Raw genomic sequence first — 19,995 nt, forward strand, 5'->3', positions numbered from 1 at the left:
TCAGACCATGGCTGCTGAACAAGCTAGTCTCATTCGTTCAGACCCATCTAGAACGGGCCAACATCCTGTTCATAGGCCGGCAACAACTGCTGTGAATTCAACCAGGGAACACTGCCAGTCACAAGATTTTCTAAACTTGCCTGGCAAAAACTTACTCAGGTTCAACAAACCCCTTTCCCTTGTCGAACTACAACCTTATACCTCATTTCAGTGCCTATGTATATGACTACCTCGTTCATTTGTGAAAAGGGAGGGGGGGAGATGTGGTAGATAAGGACAGGCGATTGGAAGATCACGCAATGTGACGGAAAGCAGTAGGACTCCTTTTTCCCCTAATCCCTTAAGATAAAAGATCTCTCTAGGAATGTAACTAGGAATGTAGCCTCCCTAACGGTAGTGCTAGTAACCTTCCACTCCACTCCTGGTAACTTTTCACTCCTTACTAATCATACAAGGTAAAGCAGACCCCCCTCTGACGTAGGCAGACCCCCTTAGACTATAAAACCCCACGAGAAGAGATAATAAAGGCCTTTGACCGTCCACCACATTGGTGTCTGCATGCTTCTCTGGCCCGAGCGACCCTGGAGAGTTGGGTCACCGTGCTGTTCCTCGAAACCAGGTTGCCTTGCCTTATATCAGAAGGCAACAAGCGTACACTGTAGCATGAGTCCATAAGACGAAATATTGAAGGACTGGCTGGAAAACATAAATATCCTTGTTGGCAGTGTCTTCTTGGCCAAGAAATCCTTCAAAGCTCTTGTAACTACAAGTCTTGCGGCCTTGTGAGCCATGCAGAGGAGATGTGAGCGAAACTCACCCTTCCTCTCTATGTAGAAGAGAAGAAAAAGCAATGGCATCATCTAAAAATCTCAGAGGTCTGCTCTCTAGCTCGTTCCAAACTCCCTCAATTCCCCCAAAGTGGGATTTAGCTACAAAGAGATGACAAGGACTATTAGTGCTGGCTCTTTGACTCCACAGCAGCTGCTTTAGAATCTTTCACATAAGCCTGTGTAGTTATGTGCCAGAAATGTATCATTAGAAGAAACTTTCCCAAGTGACTTGCATGGAGGTCTGCTTGAAGGGTATTTGAGGAGAAAGGCTCCAGCAGAGGTCTGGGCTTTGGCCTAGCTGTGTCCCCTGCTGATTGTGAAGTGTGCCATCAGCAGCAGGGCTTTCTGGGCCAAAAAATGTCATCAAGTCCTTTGGACTTGCTCTTTTAGGCCTCGAAGAGCTGGACCCAATTTCAGGGCACATTTGGAGACCTCATCTATCAGTGGATGGACCACCTAGGATTTGCCCAATTGCTGGGAATAGTTCTCCAGGTCCCTGGTGTAAAACGGGGCTCCCCAGCAACTGCACATCTGCAAGATGATAAACAATTGTCTTGGTTTAAGAGAGAGGTGTCTGCTAATGAAGGCAGAAGGCTTCTCTGAAATGGAAAATGTAAATCCCCTCCCTTCAAATGATTCTAATTTTGAAAATCAAATGCTCTCAGGGAAAGATATGGGGATAGGACTGAGCCCTCAGAGCCAGGCAGCGTTTGCTGATGGTCTCAGCCCTTCCTAAAGATCCTGTGCAGGCTGTCTTAGACACTTGGGGCCAGGCATTCCTTCCAAGCTGGGCCACTTTGGCTGGGCTGGGGGCAGGCCCAGGGCAGAAGGCAGTGTGTGCAAGGGCCCTGGGTGGCACGCTGCAGCACGGTCTCTGTGCCATGGAACGGAACCCGGTGACCAAGGGCCCTTTATTTACACGTGGGAAATAGAAGCTTGCCCAGGTGCTGGGAACACACAACGGGGCAGAACGGGACAGAGCGGTGCTGTGAGGAGCCCCCACACAGCGCACTCGTTCCCATCTGACCCGGAGCCTTTCCGAGGCGTTTTTCCTGCAGCTGACCTCGAGGCCAGACTACAGGACTTGGTGACCTGTGGCCTTCCCGAGGCTTCTCTTCTGCAGGTGCCCACACAAAACCAGTCATTACCATGGAGCAGAGACCCCTGAAAGTGCCCAAGGTGGCCTGGGGGGTAGAGGAGGAAGAAGGCCCTGGAGATGCCCCAGCACATGAATCCAAAGAAGTGGTGCTGTTTGAGCTGCTGCAGGAGGGTGAGTGGCAGAGCAGGGCCACAGGGTTGGTGCCCACAGCCAACTTGGCACCATTCCATCCCTCCCCATTTTATCCCATCCCACCCAATCCCATCCCATGCCCATGGACAGGACGGAAGAGGGGCTGGGCAGACACTCCGCAGGGGCCATGCTCCATCCCCTTGGGCATCCCGGGGCTGTCCCTGCCTGGGCAGCGCAGGGCTGGGCCGTGTTCTCTGGCCTCTCCCGCAGCCCCTCAGCTCTGGCTGCACTCGCTCTTTTTCCAGGTGCAGCCCTGCAGCGCACACTGGAGCAGGACTCCGCCCGTGGCCTCTTCCGCAGGACAGCCCAGGTACCTGCAGCCGTCCCCACCTGGGCTGGGCCTGCTGGCACCGTGCTTGGAGCATTCCCTGCAACATCTCTGGCTTTTTGAGAGGGAGTCAACAATGTCGATTGTTTCGCTGGTTTTGTTGGTTTTGCTGCCGCTGCTGCCGCTGCTGCTGCAATTGAATCTCTGGGGCCATTTGTCCCTGTGTCCGTTTGTCTGTTGCCTGCTCGCTTCCGTGCTGAGCCCATGCTCCTGGGGGGCAGCCCCTGAACCTGTCCAAACATGGGAACTTTGCCGTGTTCAGCCAAGACCCAGAGTCTGGACTCTGGGCAGTGGCACAGGAATCCCCTTGGTCACTGCTGTGCATCGTCCCTGATGAGGGTCAACCTCTATTGGAGCCCATTCTCTGAATTCAGAGTTTTTACCTGACCGAAGTACTGCATTTAGCTGACAGCATTGCTTTCCATTAAAAAAAAAAAAAAAAAAAAAAAACAAAAAACAGGGAAAGGCAAACTGTGTATAGCTCATGGTATTTTACAGTGTCTAAAACATGCCAGGTCATGGATCTTAGAGGTGAGATCCATTTGGAATTAATGGGATGGAGAAGTATTGCAAAAGAAAGCATAAAAACAAAGAGAGTAAAACATCTTAGATTGTTTCTTTCTGTTTTCGTTTCATTTCCTAAAACTGTTTCAGTTCTTCCAGAATCTTGTCCACAGTCCTGTTTGCTCTTTCCAAGAACCTTTCCTGGAGAACGAGGTGCAGCTTCTGTCACAAGATGTGCCACCAACTGCAGATTCTCTTGGCTTTCCGCACTGTGTGTGCAGCATGACTCTTGCAGCAAAGCAGGACAAATGTTTGAAGAACTTTACAGCTTGATCTTTCTTTTTTTTGTGGGCTGGGCACTTGTGCCATTGATGAGGTTTTCATTGTTACTATTCTACACTAAGAAAACATGACAAGCTACCAGGAATTGTTGGAGAACGCAAGCCTGACTGAATGCAGAGAAAGAATCTCCAGAGCCTGCAGACAGAAATGGAGAGCTGTGTGATAATCATTCCAGCATCCCCATGGACATCTTGAAAGTGATGTAGAAGATGAAAATGGGCTGACAGAGGGAGTTTGTTTCTGTGTTTAGCTCAGATGCTTCTACATCTCATGCATTGATATAAATCTAGAGTTACAGTCAGTTCATGAAAGGCACCAGAACAAGCTGGATCTCTCAGGAGATGACTGAAAGAATCTGAAAAGGAGAAATGCGGGGAATGACATAGTGAGCTTTGCCTATACAAAGGATCATTTTTCCTATTAATTTCCAATCCATTCCCTCCGCTTTTGTCCTTCCTTACAAGGTCATTTTCATTCCAGATTCCTCATGAAATGGGAACCCTGAGCTTGTGGAAGTGCCTGAAAGATGCCCTGTACCTCTGCAGAGACACTCAGGCTGAAGCAGGAGCCGGAGCCCTCTCTGGGGCAGCCTCCTCCGAGCTGGAATTTGTGCCATGCTGGGAGAGGAGGAGGAGGGGGAGAAGGCTGGCGCTGTGTGGCAGGAGCAGGAGGTTTGGGCCGCTGCCCCGCAATGGGACTCTGGGCCTGGCCCCACGTGCGCTGAGCTCCCGACACTGCGGGAGCTCCCTGGGCTGGGCTCAGCTTCCCGCTGGGCCTGGGCAGCAGGCTGGGCTCCCGCTGGGATCCGCAGAAGCTGGAAATACCTCTGCGCATCTCCATTTGCTGCTGCTGCTCGGAAGAAACAATGCAGGGAGTCAAGAATTTCTGGTTTCTCTTTCTCCTGGTGGATTTTTTCATTTGATTAGATGCTCCAGAGGTAATTTCTGTAATTGTCTCTGTCAGTTGATTCTATTTCAGCAGCAGCAACAGGGCTGTGTTTGAGCACTGCAAATGCGGCCTGTGTGGCTTTAATTCTTCTTGACTTAGTGCTCAGGGACTTGTGAGCATTTCAAGATCTTCTAATCATGATGACCGTGACTCACCTATTGCTGGCTGAGGGCCATGTACAAATCACCAACAGGATGGGACTGCTAAAGAACATGTCTTTAGCAGTTTATTTTTCAGCATCAGTCTCATTACATGCTTATGAGAATGGGATGATGCCAGCAGCTCGTGTCCTCGGCAGCAAAGAACGCAATGTTACCACTTACTTTAAAAGTTTCTTTACTGATCCCGCAAAGCAAAAGCATATTGACGGTAGTTCCATCCAACCACTATAAGCACATGTACCTTTGGTTAAAACATTGCTTGCTTACTTTGAATGAAATACCTCCTTGTGAGCCTTAAAACACAATGCAGAGAGCTCAAGCTTAGAATTTCCTAATATACTTTTCTATAGCTTAGGGAGTTATTCTACCAAGCGTTAATATAAAAACCATTGTTCTATTTGTCCTTACTTTCTACTTATAATAGAACTTTTCTGCTGACAAATCTTATGGCTACTGCTTAGCTTTAATCACAGTTCTGCTGTCTCTGAGGCCTGCCTTTTGCAGTTTTCCAAAAACCCTCTGATATTTAGGATTCCTAAATTCACTGTCACAAAAGCACTCTGGGGACCACTGATCAAAAAAGGCAACTGCTATTTTACAGATAATCTTCAAGTGGCAAGCAGAAGAGTGGCAAGAGCAGCCATGATCTCCGATTCCCAAGGCAAAGGCAGCAGCAGCCTCCTGCTGTCACCTCAGGGTGAGTAAAGCAAAGCTGAAAACAGCGCTGGAACCCGATCCGTTCTTCCTCTGAGGGCTGGCTCAGGGCAGCACAGGCGGGCCCTGAGGAGTCAGGGCTGTGTGTGGGTGATTGCTGCTCTAGCCCAGAACGGAGCTGGAAAAAGCCTTTGGGAGTCGAGGCAGGAGCAGGCAGGAAGGGGCCGGCGCTGCTGCTGCTCCTGGCTGGGAGCCCCGGCTGGGCCGGGCCGGCGCCCCCTGCACTGCGGCTGCTGCTGCTGCCAGAGCCGGGTGGGACTCGGGGACAGGGAACGGACACGAGGGGACAGCAAAGGCCTGGCGGCTGCAGGGATGGTGGCACTCGGGCCAGCACCAGCACAGAGCTTCAGCCCGCAGTTAACCCCAAGGGAAACGCTGGGGAAAGGCTCCATTTCAGCCTTTCTTTACTTGTGGCTTTCAAGGGATTCAAATAAAAGGAGAACAAGCAGGGCCCGATCTTTTCTCCTTTGGAGGAGCTCCTGGCCTGGGGCTCTGGGGTGAGGAGCTGTGAGGGGCCATGAGGGGCTGTGAGGGGCCGTGAGGGGCTGCGAGGGGCTTAGAGGGGCTCTGATGTGACATGAGAGGTCATGAGCTGTGAGGGGTCCTGAGGGGCCATGAGGAGTTTTTAGGGGCCATGAGGGGTTCTGAGAGGCCATGAAGGGCTGTTGGGGCCTTTGAGGGGGAGAAGGTCTCTGAGAGGCTGTGGGAGGCACCTCACGGAACCAAGGGTCACTTATGACACTGTGGAGCCAAGGAGACTGTTGTTTGTAGCATGGAAACTGATGGAGTCAAAAGTCCATTGGCACCTTCTGGGGCCTCATGGAACCATGGAGACCATTATGGCACTTCAGGACCCACTGGAACCATGGTGTCATTGTGACACAGCAGGGCCTCATTTAACCAAGGGCTCATTTTAGCACAGCAGGGCCTCATGGAATCAAGGGGATCATAGTGGGGCTCCATGAGACCATGGGGACATTCTGACTCTGGGGAACCAAGGAGACCACTGTGACATTCAGGGCTGCATGGAACTAAGAACTGATCTGATAGTGAGAACCCCAACGGAATCAAGTGTCCATTCCGTGCTTCAGGGCCTCATGGAACCGAGGAGCCCTTGTGACACTGCATGGCCTCATGGAATCCTGGAGATCAATCTGGCACTTTGAGGCCTCGTTGAATCAAGGGGCTCTGCAGGGCCTTGTGGAACCAAGGAGCTCTTTCTGAAACTGCAGGGCCTCATGAAAGCCATGAGACCATTCTGGCACACTGAGTCCCCATAGAATAAAGGGGTCAGTATGACACGACAGGCCTCATGGAACCAAGGGTCCATTGTGATCCTGGGGAGCCCCAATAGAACGAAAGGGCCATTGTCAGACACTGCAAGGCCTCATGGAAGCAAGGGGCCATTGTGCCACTGCAGAGCCAAGACCATTGTGGTACTGCTGGGCCTTATGGAAACAAAGATCTGTTGTGATACTATGGGGCCTCATGGAACCAAGGGGCAATTGTGATGCTGCAGGGCCCCAGGGATCCAAGAACATGGAAAAGATCTGGTTGGCTTGGCCTGACTGTTTCAGCTGACCTTTGCATATTAAGGGTTGTTTCTCATCAGCTCCTGAAGCCCTGGAGTCCTGTGCTTTTCTTCCTGTGGGAAAGAACTCTCCTGCTCCAGGGGTTCATGGCTGAAATTGGGATTCTACCTCCATATTTGATTAATCCAAAGATTATCCCATATGAAACCTGCCAGAACAGACAGCTCAGGATGGCCTTGGCATCTTGGAGGCCACCTCTCATCTGCCTTTAAAACACTGTAGGGCCAAGCTTCTCTTCCCATGGAAAAAACATCTTTCAAGTCCAGGTGTCCATAGCCAAAATTGGGAATTTGCCTCCAAAATTCATGATATCCAAGGATAGCTCCCAGACAAAAGCTGCCAGGACTGTCTGAGTTCCCTTGGCTTCCTGAGGGCCAGTTCTTATCTGCCTGTGAAATACTGGGGCTCTTTAGTTTCCTTCCTATGGAAAAGAACTGTCCTTGTCCAGAGGCCCATGGAGAAAACTGGAATCTGGCCTCCCAAATTCCATTTTAAAAAGGATTGCTCCCAGACAAAAGCTGTAAAGACAAACAGGTCTGCCTGGCCTTGGCCTCCTTGGGGCTGCCTCTAATCAGCCTTTGTAACACTGAGGCTCTGCCCTTTCCTTCCTGTGAAGAAGAACTGTCATTCTGGTCCAGGCACCCATGGCTGAAATGGAATTCCACCTCCAAAACTCCCCAAATATCCAAAGGTTGCTTTCAGACAAAAGCTGCAAGGACAGACAGTTCTGGCTGGCCTTGGCCTCTGGTGAGTACCTCTGATCTGCCTTCAAAACCCTGGGGCTCTGTGGTTTCCTTCCTGTACAAAGAACCGTCCTTCTTGTCCAGGCACCCATGGCCTCAAGCACATGAGCACTGTACAGGGACAGAGGAGCTCTGTGCTCAGTGGGTTGGAGACTGAGGACAGCAGAGGAGAGCCCTGGGAGGGACGGAAGGGTGGTTTCAGAGATGGTGGATCCTTTTGACATAGTAGAGAACAGCCTGAAAAAGGAAAACATCAATGCCAAGGGCAGCTGGGGAGGCCCAGATTGGGAAAAAAGAGAAAGAAATTTTGCTTCCTGGGAAGGGCTGTGGTGCAACACATTCCCCAGAAGGAACCTGGGCCAGCCCAAGGCTTTGTGTGGGCAGGCAGAGGCAGGTAGGAGGCAGAGCTGTCAGCAAAGGAAGGGGCCAGACAGGTAGGGCAGCCGGGGGGGTGAGTTTTACAACATGGCTTATGTGGTCCAAGACCAACTTTCACATTGCCAAAAGATGGCTGCAGCCTTGGGAGATATTATTTGGCCAACACCCCTGTCAATCACTGTAACATAGGGTGACCAGGAGAGATTCACATCAGACTCTGTCAGTAGTTTGGTTCCACTGAAGGACAGAATTTTATTCAGTATTATCTTCAGTTTGAAAGTAAGAGCAGTGTTCTGTAGCAGGGGACATGGTATACCATATGGAACATGTGGACCATGGTAAAAGATGTTAAATAAATAAATAAATAAAATGCATTTAATTAAAAAATACATTTATAAATACATAAATACAAACATTCCCAGATGTTCCAGGACAGCCTCAGCCTCCTGATCCGAGAAGAAAACTTATCACCATGGGTCAGCAGAGTGGCTCTCCAAAAGGCTTTGCAGAATGCCTGGTATTACTGCCTAGTGTTACAGGGTTAATACTGGGATGTCAGGAAGTAGCATTTTTGAATTTCACTAGACTTAATATGGAATGTTAGGGGAAGAACCAAAGAAGGAAAATGGAGGGATCAAGGTGGTTTGGAGAGAAATAGACATAGGAAAATAGAGGAATAATACCGTAAGTGGGGTCAGTCATGCTGTCAGATGCTGACAAATGTTGATCAGTGTGCTTGTAAGGCCCTGCCTTTCACCTGGTGCATGCACTGTTCCACAGTACCCTGTTTCCTCATTAGACTCAATGTGTATTGATTGCTCTGCAGAGCCAGTGAGATCTGGTGGAGTCTGACGAAAAACCTTTTTGCACACTTGTCTGTGTGTATGAACATGTCTGTATGAGGTAGCTGAAAAGTTGAGTGTCCAAAGGCCAGATAAGCAGTGATCTATATGCTGTTTATAAAGGTACCCTTTATCATGGTATACCATGGTAACTAATCCTTTGGGGCTCAGTAATCTAAAGATTTATAGAATGTCTTATGGATAGGCCTTAGTTACACTTAATGACCCATTTTTTCCTCTAAAAATACAAATGACATCAGGTTAGTTATAATTTCACGCATGAATTTCTTAAAAAAGAAGAACCATAAGGCTGCAGGACAAAGTCACTTCCCAGTTGTCCTCTGCAGTTATGTTTCAAGCTTCCGAAACAACAGTTGTATTGAAAAACACATGGATTATAACTTGGTGCCTTCCTGGAGTGCTATGGTCATGAATGCCAATGCCTAAAATCATTCCTAATTATTTTTACCTTTGTATTAGATATTACACACAAACAAGGACACTCTTCTATTCAGAAAGGTCAGTTTCATTATAATGAAAACCACCAAAGGATAGTATAGGGACTTATGATCCTATATTTTCAGAAAAAAGGGAATGAGAATTTATGTTTTGGTGCTCTGTAGCCATCCATATGGACAACATTCCAATATGCCAGGGCATGTGTCCAAAAGGTACAGGGGGACCTTTTCCCAGAGCCTGCAGGGACAGAGGCACAGGGCAGGGACACCGTGGGACAGCCTGGGCTGCACAGGGCACAGGCATGTGCAGCAGCTGCAAGACAGCCCTGACAGAGCCAACTTGGGCAGCACTTTGGCCATGGCTGCTGGGCCTGGGCCTGAGGCAGGAGCAGGAGACAAGTGACCCTTGCAGGCCTGGGGCCTCATTGCCTCCTTGTCCCTGCTCAGCAGCCTGGCAGGGGCCGCCCCATGCTCCTGCCCTTGTCATTGCCCATCCCCACATGCCAGTGCCCGTCCTGGGACGAGCCCTGAGCAAGGAGGGAGGGTCAGGATCTGCCTGGCCAGGGGCTGGGGCTCAGGCTTTGGCCCTTGGCATTCCTCAAACACATCCAGCTTTGCTCAGCACCAGATACACCTTTGCCTTGCTTGTCCCCAACTGTCATTACTGCCTCCAGTGTTCTGCTCTAACTGGAACCTGGGGACACTTTCTCAGTCATGTCCCTCAGTGAGACCCATTAAAACTTTAAGAAATTTCAGAGTTTCAATTAAATTTTGAGTTCTTGAGAAGTTTATTGAACACTCTCTGGGGGACTGAGTCTGATGTGAACAACACCAAATCCCCTAGAGGCTCATTAAAGTTCCTTTTGCTGTGTCTGTGCTGCTGAGCTTTAAAGGAACAGCTCTTCCCAGGGCCAGCTCCTCTCCCAGCCCAGCAGGGCTGAGGGCTCTGCCTGCAGGCACTGAGGGGACAGGAGCCAGGCAGAGACAGGCTGAAGGCAATCAGGATTGGGAAGACATTGAGCTGAGACTTCACTTGGGGAAAGATCTTCACAGCCCTGGGCATGGTGAGTGTGTGGGTGCAGGGCAATGTCCCCTGTGCTCCTGGAGGGACCTCCTGAAGCCAGCACACCCCACAGCCTGGGGGATGTGTCAGGAGGACTCTCCCAGTTTCTCTGTGGCACAGGAGGAGCAGGAGGAGGATGTGCTGCAGAGCCGGGCTGCCCTGGGCACTGTCAGAGGGACAGGCCAGGACGGCTCCTGCTGCCAGGGACAGCTGCAGGGGCTGAAGCTGGGGCTGCAGCCAGGGCTGCCCAGGGCTGTCCTGCAGAGCAGCTCCTGCAGCCCTCAGGGCTCTTGGCCAGCCCAGGGCATGCGCCACCTGCCAGGGGCAGCTCTCAGCCTGCCTGGCAGCTCCCTATGGACGCTGCTGGGGAGAAGGTGGAGGTGGAAGGAGCCACCCCCATCAGGGTAGATTCCTCCTGCTGTGGAGATGGTGCTGCATGGCCAGGGCTGCTCTCAGCTTTCTCCTAAAGGAAAGGGAAAGGGGCTGTCAGCTTTGGCTGTGTCACTGAGACTCCTGCACTGTCACCCAGGGCATCAGCAAATGGGCCTCAGATCTCCCTCAGAAAGTGCCTCCTCATCCTTCTCTCCCTACAGACAGCAGCAGCAGCACCTTGGCTTGCAGCATCTCTGTCTGGCCTGCCCTTAAGGCCCTGGTGCCTGGGAGATGCCCCTGGGCAGTGCCCTGTGCTGGGAGGGGTCTGCCAGGGCTTAACCCCAGGGCTGGGCTGGGCTCTGGCAGCCCTGGCAGGGACAGGACTTGGATATAGAGAAACTATATCCAGAAATCCCTCCTGTCCAGCTTCAAAGGGAAAGAGAGAAGAGTTGGGAGAAAATTACTTTTAAACTGGAGAATTCACAAAGTCCATTTTGTTTTCAAGCTCTGCTTTAGGTGTGATCATGCTTAAATCAAACAGGTGTAATGAACAAAGGGCATCTGTGTGGCGACTAGCACTGACTGCACTGGGGCACAGGGAGCCCTGTTTTCCTTCTGGGCTCCAGAGTGTTCAGGCTGAGAGCAGTGCTGAAGATGGGGCAGAAACTCAGCACACAAACCTGAACTCAAATAAAGTTTAGCAAAGTTCCCTCACAGGAAGAGAATTAATTTTGTAGGGAATTCCGACTAAAACACATAGGATAGACTTAAAGACTTGGTCCAGCTATTCTAGTCTTCTTTCAACAGTCCACGATCCCCAGAGTGAAGAAATGTCCAATCTGGCACTGCCATTTCCTTCCCAGGCAGGTGTTAATGCTGTATAAATACCTGTACCAAAAGACACCAAATGTCCAACAGCAGCTCCATCAGCCACTTCCTCCTGCTGGCATTGGCAGACACACGGCAGCTGCAGCTCCTGCACTTCTGCCTCTTGCTGGGCATCTCCCTGGCTGCCCTCCTGGCCAACGGCCTCATCATCAGCGCTGTAGCCTGCGGCCACCACCTGCACACGCCCATGTTCTTCTTCCTACTCAACCTGGCCCTCAGTGACCTGGGCTCCATCTGCACCACTGTCCCCAAAGCCATGCACAATTCCCTCTGGGACACCAGGACTATTTCCTACACTGGATGTGCTGCACAGCTATTTTTCTTTCTCTTCTTCATTTCAGCAGAGTATTTTCTCTTGACTGTCATGTGCTACGACCGCTACGTGTCCATCTGCAAACCCCTGCACTATGGGACACTCCTGGGCAGCAGAGCTTGTGCCCACATGGCAGCAGCTGCATGGGCCAGTGGCTTTCTAAATGCTCTCATGCACACAGTCAATACATTTTCCCTGCCCCTGTGCCATGGCAATGCTGTGGGCCAGTTCTTCTGTGAAATCCCACACATCCTCAAGCTCTCCTGCACAAAATCCTTCCTCAGGGAACTTGGAGTTTCTGTTTTCACCACCTTCTTAGCATTTGGTTGTTTTGTATTCATTGTTTTCTCCTATGTGCAGATCTTCAGGGCTGTGCTGAGGATCTCCTCTGCGCAGGGACGGCACAAAGCCTTTTCCACCTGCCTCCCCCACCTCACCGTGATCTCCCTGTTTGTCAGCACCTCATTTTTTGCCTACCTGAAGCCCCCCTCCATCTCCTCCCCATCCCTGGATCTGGCAGTGTCAGTTCTGTACTCGGTGGTGCCTCCAGCCCTGAACCCCCTCATTTACAGCCTGAGGAACCAGAAGCTCAAGGATACCCTGAGGAAAATGATGACTAGCTGATTTTGAGAAGCGAAAAATTTCCTGTTTTCTTTTGCATAGCTTTTGGAATGGAATTCATAACAGGCCCAACAGGCCTTCCTGGGTCTTTGGTAGGGATCATTGGGGTTTTTAGTCATAATGTTGTACTTGATGAAGTTATTTTATCACCATCTAATTCACCGTCTTTCTCTTGAATTTGACCCACAAGCTCTGTAAACCAGGCATTGGGTTATCTCTACATTTGAAGAAAAGAAGCTACCTTGCAGTGCCTGCTTTATCTGGAATTCCAGCTCTGAGCCCTGCGTGAAGTTAGGAGGAAGAAGGGGAAAAGAGTCCCAGCAGAGCTGGATGGCCAGGGAGCAGCAGGGATTGGTCCTTTCAGAGCTGCTGTGCCCAACTCCAGCCTGTCCTTGCCAGCCCTGCTGTGGCTGTAAGGCCAGAGTGCTCTGGCAGCTTGGTCACTGTCCTCCTGAGTGTCCCTGCTGTGGCCACAGGCAGGGCCAGGCCATAGGCACTGCTGGGACACAACTGGGCTCCAGCACAGCAGCTCCAGCAGCAAAGGGCTACTCCTGAGGGCAGGGCAGGGAGGCTTTGCTCCCCTCCAGAGCTGCTGTCAGCAATGTGCTCCAGAAATGCCCTGGCACAGCAAAGCCCAGGGCCTGGGGCAGGCGGGGAGTGTGCAGGGGGGGGGGCTCACAGCAGTGTCCTGGCACAGCCACAGCTCCTGGCACGGACCTGAGGCAGCAGCAGAGTAGGGCCTGGGCTGTGTCTTTGTTCTGAGGCAGCCTGGGAAGGTGGCCCAGGGCAATTGTCCCACACCAGCCCCTGCAACCACCATTGCCAGCACTGGCCTCTCCCCACCTGCAGGAAGTTGTTTGTCCCTGCACGGAGGGACACCAAGTGACCAGGCCAGCAGGCCATGTTTGCTCTGTGCTGAGGAGATCTCAGCAGTGCATCGTGTGTTTGTGGGGAGATGAACCCCAGTGAGCACAAACACCATCAGCAGCACCCGGGGGTGGCACAATTCCAGTGGCACAAACAGGGCCTTGAGGCCACTTCACTCTGAGAGTAACATTCTCTGGGAAAACACCTGAATTCTTTGCTGGGTTGTGGTTAGGATTGCACAGAGAGAAATATCCCAGGCAGGGAGGCTCCCAGGAAAAAATGCTCAGGGCAGCCATGGAGTGCACAAAGGGACTTTGGATAGAGTGAGGGTCTGTGGGGACAAATCAGAGCTGCCTCCCTTCTGAACCAGCCTGAGTGTTCTGGGCACTGAGCTGGCACTGAGGGATGTGGAAAAGGCCTTTAGTGTCAGGGCTGTTGAGAAGGCTGGGCAGCGTCACTGTGGGACCTCTCTCAAACCCCTTGGAAAGGCCAGAGCCATCCCAGAGGGTCCTGGGCACTTGGCAAGGGCAGACATTGAACCAGTCTGCAACCTGTGCAGGGAGGGAGACTGGGAGAGTCACAGCCTGGTCAGGCTCAGCAGGGAAGGGGATGTGGCAACTCCTCCTGCAGCCATTCCAGGCACTGGCAGGACAGGGCAGGGACTGCAGAACCCACGTGGGAGGGAAAAGGAGGGGATGTTGTGTGCCCAGACTTCAGCTAGGCCTGGGACAGGGTCTGCTGTGGTCTCCTCAGAGCCAGACTGGAGAGAGCTGGGCTGAAAGAGTGGAACATGGGCTGGGTGGGAGTTTGGCTGAACAATGAGGGTCAAATGTCATCCATGGTACAGAGTCCTCTTGGCAGCCACGCCCTGGTGACATCCCTCAGTGACCAGCCCTTGGCCACCACTGTGGAATATTTCTATTCTCTCTACAATGCCATGAAATGTACTTTCAATTCCTTTGTGGATGCTGCCAAATTGCAGGGAGTCTGTGACTGAACTCATCTAGTTAATGGTGACTGCAAAATGTAATTGGGCAAGATGACTGATTTGGGTAAATTTATCTTGCCATCAGGTGCCAAGCAAGCCACAAGAAAGGGCAGAAAATATGTATGCTTCAAAAGAAAGTAATTTCAATAGGGTAAAACCCCAATCCAATAAAAAAATGAAAAACTCAAACCAAATCAAAAAAACAGAAGCAACACCCACCCACAACAACACAAAACCCCCACAAACAAACCAACCACAAAAAGAAAAAGCCACAGAAGAAAAGCAAATCCACAGGAAATCTCCTACTAGCAGAAAATGTTTAACCACCTTGTGGCATGAGAGGATTCTGCATGTGTAGGTGCTGTTTTGAAAGAAAAATGTCTTAAAAAAGAAATTATTCCCTACCTCCCATGTCCCCCCGCTTCTCTCAGAAGATTTCTGATCATGGTGTGACATGGAATGGAACATCCCTTGGGTCAGTCCAGCCCGGCTGTCCCATCCCTGTTCCCCAGGAACACTTGCCCACCCCAGGCCCATAGGTTGGGGGGGGGGTTGCAGACACCTCATGCGGGGAAGCACTGAGACAAGGACAGGAGAACAGAACATTTACTCTTGTCAAGGACAGTAGAACAGAACAGCCTTGGAGAAACTGATTAGGGATGTACCTCTGGCAAACAGAAGTCCCAAAAAATGCAAGCACAATGCCAGCTCAGCTCGGCAAGGCTGACAAAACAGAAGTTATGCAAAACAATAATATTGCCCTTACTCAAAAGGGGATCAAGGAACAGCCATCTAAAAACAACTCCAGATGTTGAAGACAAAACCCAAAGAACCGTGAAAGGATTTGTGATAAGGGGTGCAACTATGTCAAATAAACGCAAAGGAAGTGGGGATAGATATTGAATACATAATCAGTGTGTGTGATAAAAACTCTGTTCATTCAATGCTTAATGCACTCCAATGGAGGAAGGATGGCCCAAGTGATCACCATGCTGTAATAAAGAATATCTGCTTTCAAATACTCAAAACTGTGTTCAGAAGTGTCTATCCAGTGGATTTCAGTATCAATGGTATCCTTGACTCCATTATGCCCCACACAATTGTCCCTTGGTTCCATAAGGCCCTGCTGTAGAAGAATGGACCCTTGGTTCCATTGGGTTCCGTACTGTCAAAATGGCCTCCTTGGTTCTGCACTGCCACAATGCTCTCCTTGGTTCCACCAGGCCTTGCCGTGTCACAACAGCCGCTTGGTTCCATCAACTGCCAGAGTGTCACCCTGGTCTCTTGGATCTGCACTGTCACAATGGACAATTGGTCGCAAGCAGCCCAGCTGTGTCACCATGAATATTTGGCTCCACAGGGGTCCCATTGTGTCACAACGGCCCCTTGGTTCCACAAGGTTCTGCACCATCACCATGGTCTCCTTGGATCCGCTATATCTCTATGGACCATTGGTTCCATGTGGCCCTGCTGTGTCACAGTGGTTCCTTGGTTCCATGAAGCCCCACAGCGTAACAATGGAATCTTGTTCCCGTGAGGTTCTGTACTGTCACAATGGTCTTCTTGGTCCTGGACTGTAACAATGGACCCTTGGTTCCATGAGGTTCCATAATGTCACAATGGTCTCCTTGGTTCCACAAGGCCTTGTTTTGTCACAATGGACCCATTGTTCTCTGAGCTTCCATGGTGTCACCATGGTCTCCTCAGATCCACATTGTCACAATGGTCAATTGGCTCCATGGCCCCTGCTGTGTCACAATAAACCCTCAGTACCATGAGGTTCTGTGGTGTCACAATGGTCTGCCTGGTTCAACGAGGCCCTGGAGTGTCACAATGGCTGCTCAGTTACAGGACCTTCCACAGCATCAACAATGGTCTCCTTGTTTCTGCAGTGCTATAATGGACCCTGGTTCCATGAGGTCCCTAAATGTCACTGGTCTCCTGGGTTCCATGTGGCCCTGCTGTGTCACCACGGCCCCTTGTTTCCATGAGTTTCTGTACTGTCAGCAATGGTTCCTTTGTTCCAACGTGGCCCTGCTGTGTCACAATGGACCCTGGGTTCCATGAAGTTCATCAGTGTCACAATGGCCCCTTGGATCCATGAGATGCCACAGTGTCACCATGGTCTCCTTGGATCCACACAGCAATAATGGACCATTGTTTCAGCTGGAATAGCTGCTAATAGAGCCCAGGGTAGGGAAGCAAAAAGGGCATTTGCATGGTATCCACAGATGTATAATTCAGCTGTGTGGTGAGATATTCAGGGTCACAAGGCAGGACTCCTGAGGGGAATCCAGGTTTCTGTATCTCGAGAGGAAGGGGCTGATCAGTGCCATGGGGACAGTACAAAGATGGGGCCAATGGGGGAATAGGGAGGGAGTGGCTGAGGGACACAAAACAAGGTGAAGGAGCCAATGGCGTCGAACAGCTTTCGAGGGAAGCTTCTTGTGTCTCCCTAACCCAGGGAATACCTCTCAGGGTCTCCACAGCTGCAGAGTGTCAAAACGGCCCCTTGGTTCTTTTGGCTTCCTCAGGATCCCAGTGGCCCCTTGGCTGCATGAGGCCCAGCTGTGTCACACTGGCCCTTTGCTTCCATTGGGCCCCACAGTGTCACAATTGTCCCTCCCCTTAGTTCCATGAGGCCTTGCAAAGTCACAATAGACCTCTGGTTCCATGAGTCCCACATTGTTCCATGAATCATTAGTTCCATGGGGACATAACATCCTTAGTTCCTGTAGTGTCACAATGGTCCCTTGGTTCCATGGTGCCACACAGTGCCACGCTTGCCCAACAGGGCCTCATAGTATCACAATGGGCTCCTTGGTTCCATGGAGACATAAAGTGCCACAATGGCCCTTTGGTTTCACAAGGCCTCAAGGTGTAGAAATGCCTCCATGGTTTCCTGCAGACATGCTGTGTCACAATGGACCTGTGGTTCCATGATGCCCCACAGTGTCATAATGGTCTCCTTGATTCTGCACTTTAGGAATCTCCCCTTGGTCACATGGAGCCCCACAGTGTCACTATTGTGCCCTTGGTTCAATGAGGCCTTGCTGTGTCACACTGCTCCCTTGGTTCCATGAGGCCCCATGCGTCATAATGGTCTCCACGGTTCCATGAGGCATTCCTGTGTCACACTGGCCTCTTGTTTCCATGGGGCTCCCGAGTGTCACAATGCTCCCTTGCTTCCATGAGGCCTTGAAGAGTCACAGGGGTCTCCTTGGTGCTGCAGTGTCACAATGGACCCTTGGTTCCATGGGGACTCACAATGTCAGAAGGGTCTCCTTGGTTCCATGAGGCCCTGCAGAGCCCCTTGATTCAACGAGGCCTCCAAGTGTCATCATGGCCTCCAGGATTCCATGAGGCCCCGCAATGTCCCAATGGACCTTTAATTCCACGGGGTCCTGCACTGTTCCATGAACCCTTAGTTCCATGGGGCCCTGGAGTGTCACAATGGCCTCCTTGGTTCCATGGTGTTGCACAGTGTGACAGCTGCCCCTTGGCCTGCCAAGACTCCAGAGTGTCACAATAATTCCTTGCTTCCATGAGGCCTTGTAGTGTCACAATGGTCTCCATGATCCCATATGGCCTTGCAGTGTCACCACAGACCATTGTTTTCATGGAGCCCCACAGTGTCACTATAGTCCCCTTGGCTCCACAAGCCTCTGAAGTGCCACAATGGCTCTTTAGCTCCACAAGGCCTCCAAGTGTAAAAATGGCCTCCATGGTTCCATGAGGCCCTACTGTGTCACAATGGACCTTTGGTTCCATGATGCCCCAGAGTGTCACAATGGTATCCTTGGTCCCATGGTGTCAGAATGGCCCCTTCATCATATGGACACCCACAGTGTTCACTGCAATCCCCTTAATTCCACCAGGCCCTGCCATGCTCTAATGGCCCCTTGGTTCCATGTGGGTCCCAAAGTGTCACAAGAGTCTCCATTGTTCCATGAGGCCCTGCAAAGTCACTGTGCTCCCCTTGGTTCCACAGGGTCCCACAGGGGGAAAATGGATTCTTGGTTTCATGAGGTTCCTCAGTCCCAATGGTCTCCTTGATCTGCAGTGTCAAAGTGGCCCCTTGGTTCCATGTGGCCACGCTGTGCAAAAATGGCTCATGGTTTCATGAGGCCACACGGTTTAACAAGGGACCCTTGGTTCCATCAGGCCTTGCTGTGTCACAATGGACTTGTGGTTCCATGAGCTCTCACACTGCCAAAAGCAGTCTCCTTGGTTCTGCAGTGTCACCATGGACCCTTTGTTCCATTAGGTTTCGCCATTGAACACGGTCACCTTGGTTCCGTGAGTTTCAAAAGTGTTACAATGGACCCATGGTTCCACCAGGCCTTGCTGTGTCACAATGGCCCCTTGGTTCCAAGAGATTTCTCAGGGTCACAATGGTCTCCTTGGATCCGCAGTATTACAACAGGCCATTGGTTCAATGTGGCCCCAATGTGCTCAAATGGATTTTGTTTCCATGGGGCTCTGCTGTGTCACCATGGACCCTTTGTTCCATGAGTTTGCACAGTGCCACAGCTGACTCCTTAGTTCTGTAAGGAGCCACAGTCAGCAAACCTCTGAAATATCAGAATAAGGCTCCCTAACACTGATTTGCTATTTCACAGGGTATCAGTAATTCAGGCCTGAGGTCTGGTGAGGGATAACTCCTAACCTTACGTGGACATGTGATTCTACCAGTATGTTGCTTATACAGTCACTAAATGTGAATTACAATTCACTCATTTTCATAAAACCCACCCCAAGTTCCCAGATTCACTCCTTGTTTTCTCTGTCTCTGCACCCTTGAGTCAGATGTCTTCTCTTCCAACCATCCTTGTTGGGAAAGCAGCTGCTGCATGCCTTGTTCCTGCGCTGAAAGTTCACAGGCAGGGTAAAAATGGAATGAACCCTTTTGGTATCAGCCCCAGGCTCTGTGTGGGCAGGCAGGGGCAGGCAGGAGGCAGAGCTGTCAGCAAAGGAAGGGGCCAGCCAGGTGGGGCAGCCGGGGGATGCCGACAGCCTGCAGGGACAGAGGCGCAGGGCAGGGACACCGTGGGACAGCCTGGGCTGCACAGGGCACAGGGATGGGCAGCAGCTACAAGACAGCCCTGACAGAGCCAACTTGGGCAGCACTTTGGCCATGGCTGCTGGGCCTGGGCCTGAGGCAGGAGCAGGAGACAAGTGACCCTTGCAGGCCTGGGGCCTCATTGCCTCCTTGTCCCTGCTCAGCAGCCTGGCAGGGGCCGCCCCATGCTCCTGTCCCTGGCATTGCACATTCCCACATGCAAGCGCCCATCCCGGCAAGAGCCCTGAGCAAGGAGGGAGGGACAGGATCTGCCTGGCCAGGGCCTGAGGCTCAGGCGTTGGCCCTTGGCATTCCTCAAACACATCCAGCTTTGCTCAGCACCAGAGACACTTTTGCCTTGTTTGTCCCCAGCTGCCATCACTGCCTCCAGTGTCCTGCTCTAACTGGAACCTGGGGACACTTTCCCAGTCATGTCCCTCAGTGGGACCTATTAAAACTTCAAGAAACTTTGGAGTCTAAATTTAACTTTGAGTTCTTGAGAAGGTTTTTGAAGACTCTCTCAAGGTCTGAGTCTGATGTAAACAACATCAAAGCCCTGAGAGACTCATTAAAATTTTCCAAGTCCTGTTATGGGGAAAGATTTCAAACACCTTGTAAAAAAATACACATTCTCATTTTAAAGGATGTATTTTATTTTATTTCTCTTTATAGCAGAGGTGATTGCAGCAT

The 19,995-nt window shown here is 51.1% G+C and overlaps 1 protein-coding gene across 1 annotated transcript; it reads left to right on the forward strand.

The window, feature by feature from the left end:
- The first annotated feature begins 11,473 nt into the window (after positions 1–11,473).
- LOC134413985 (olfactory receptor 14J1-like) lies at positions 11,474–12,391 on the forward strand. The gene has a single exon (XM_063147990.1). The coding sequence runs from the start codon at positions 11,474–11,476 to the stop codon at positions 12,389–12,391; it is 918 nt and encodes a 305-aa protein (XP_063004060.1).
- The last annotated feature ends 7,604 nt before the right edge of the window (positions 12,392–19,995 follow it).

The sequence above is a fragment of the Melospiza melodia genome, unplaced genomic scaffold, assembly GCF_035770615.1.
Source record: "Melospiza melodia melodia isolate bMelMel2 unplaced genomic scaffold, bMelMel2.pri scaffold_70, whole genome shotgun sequence".
In the NCBI taxonomy this organism is placed as follows: Eukaryota; Metazoa; Chordata; class Aves; order Passeriformes; family Passerellidae; genus Melospiza; species Melospiza melodia.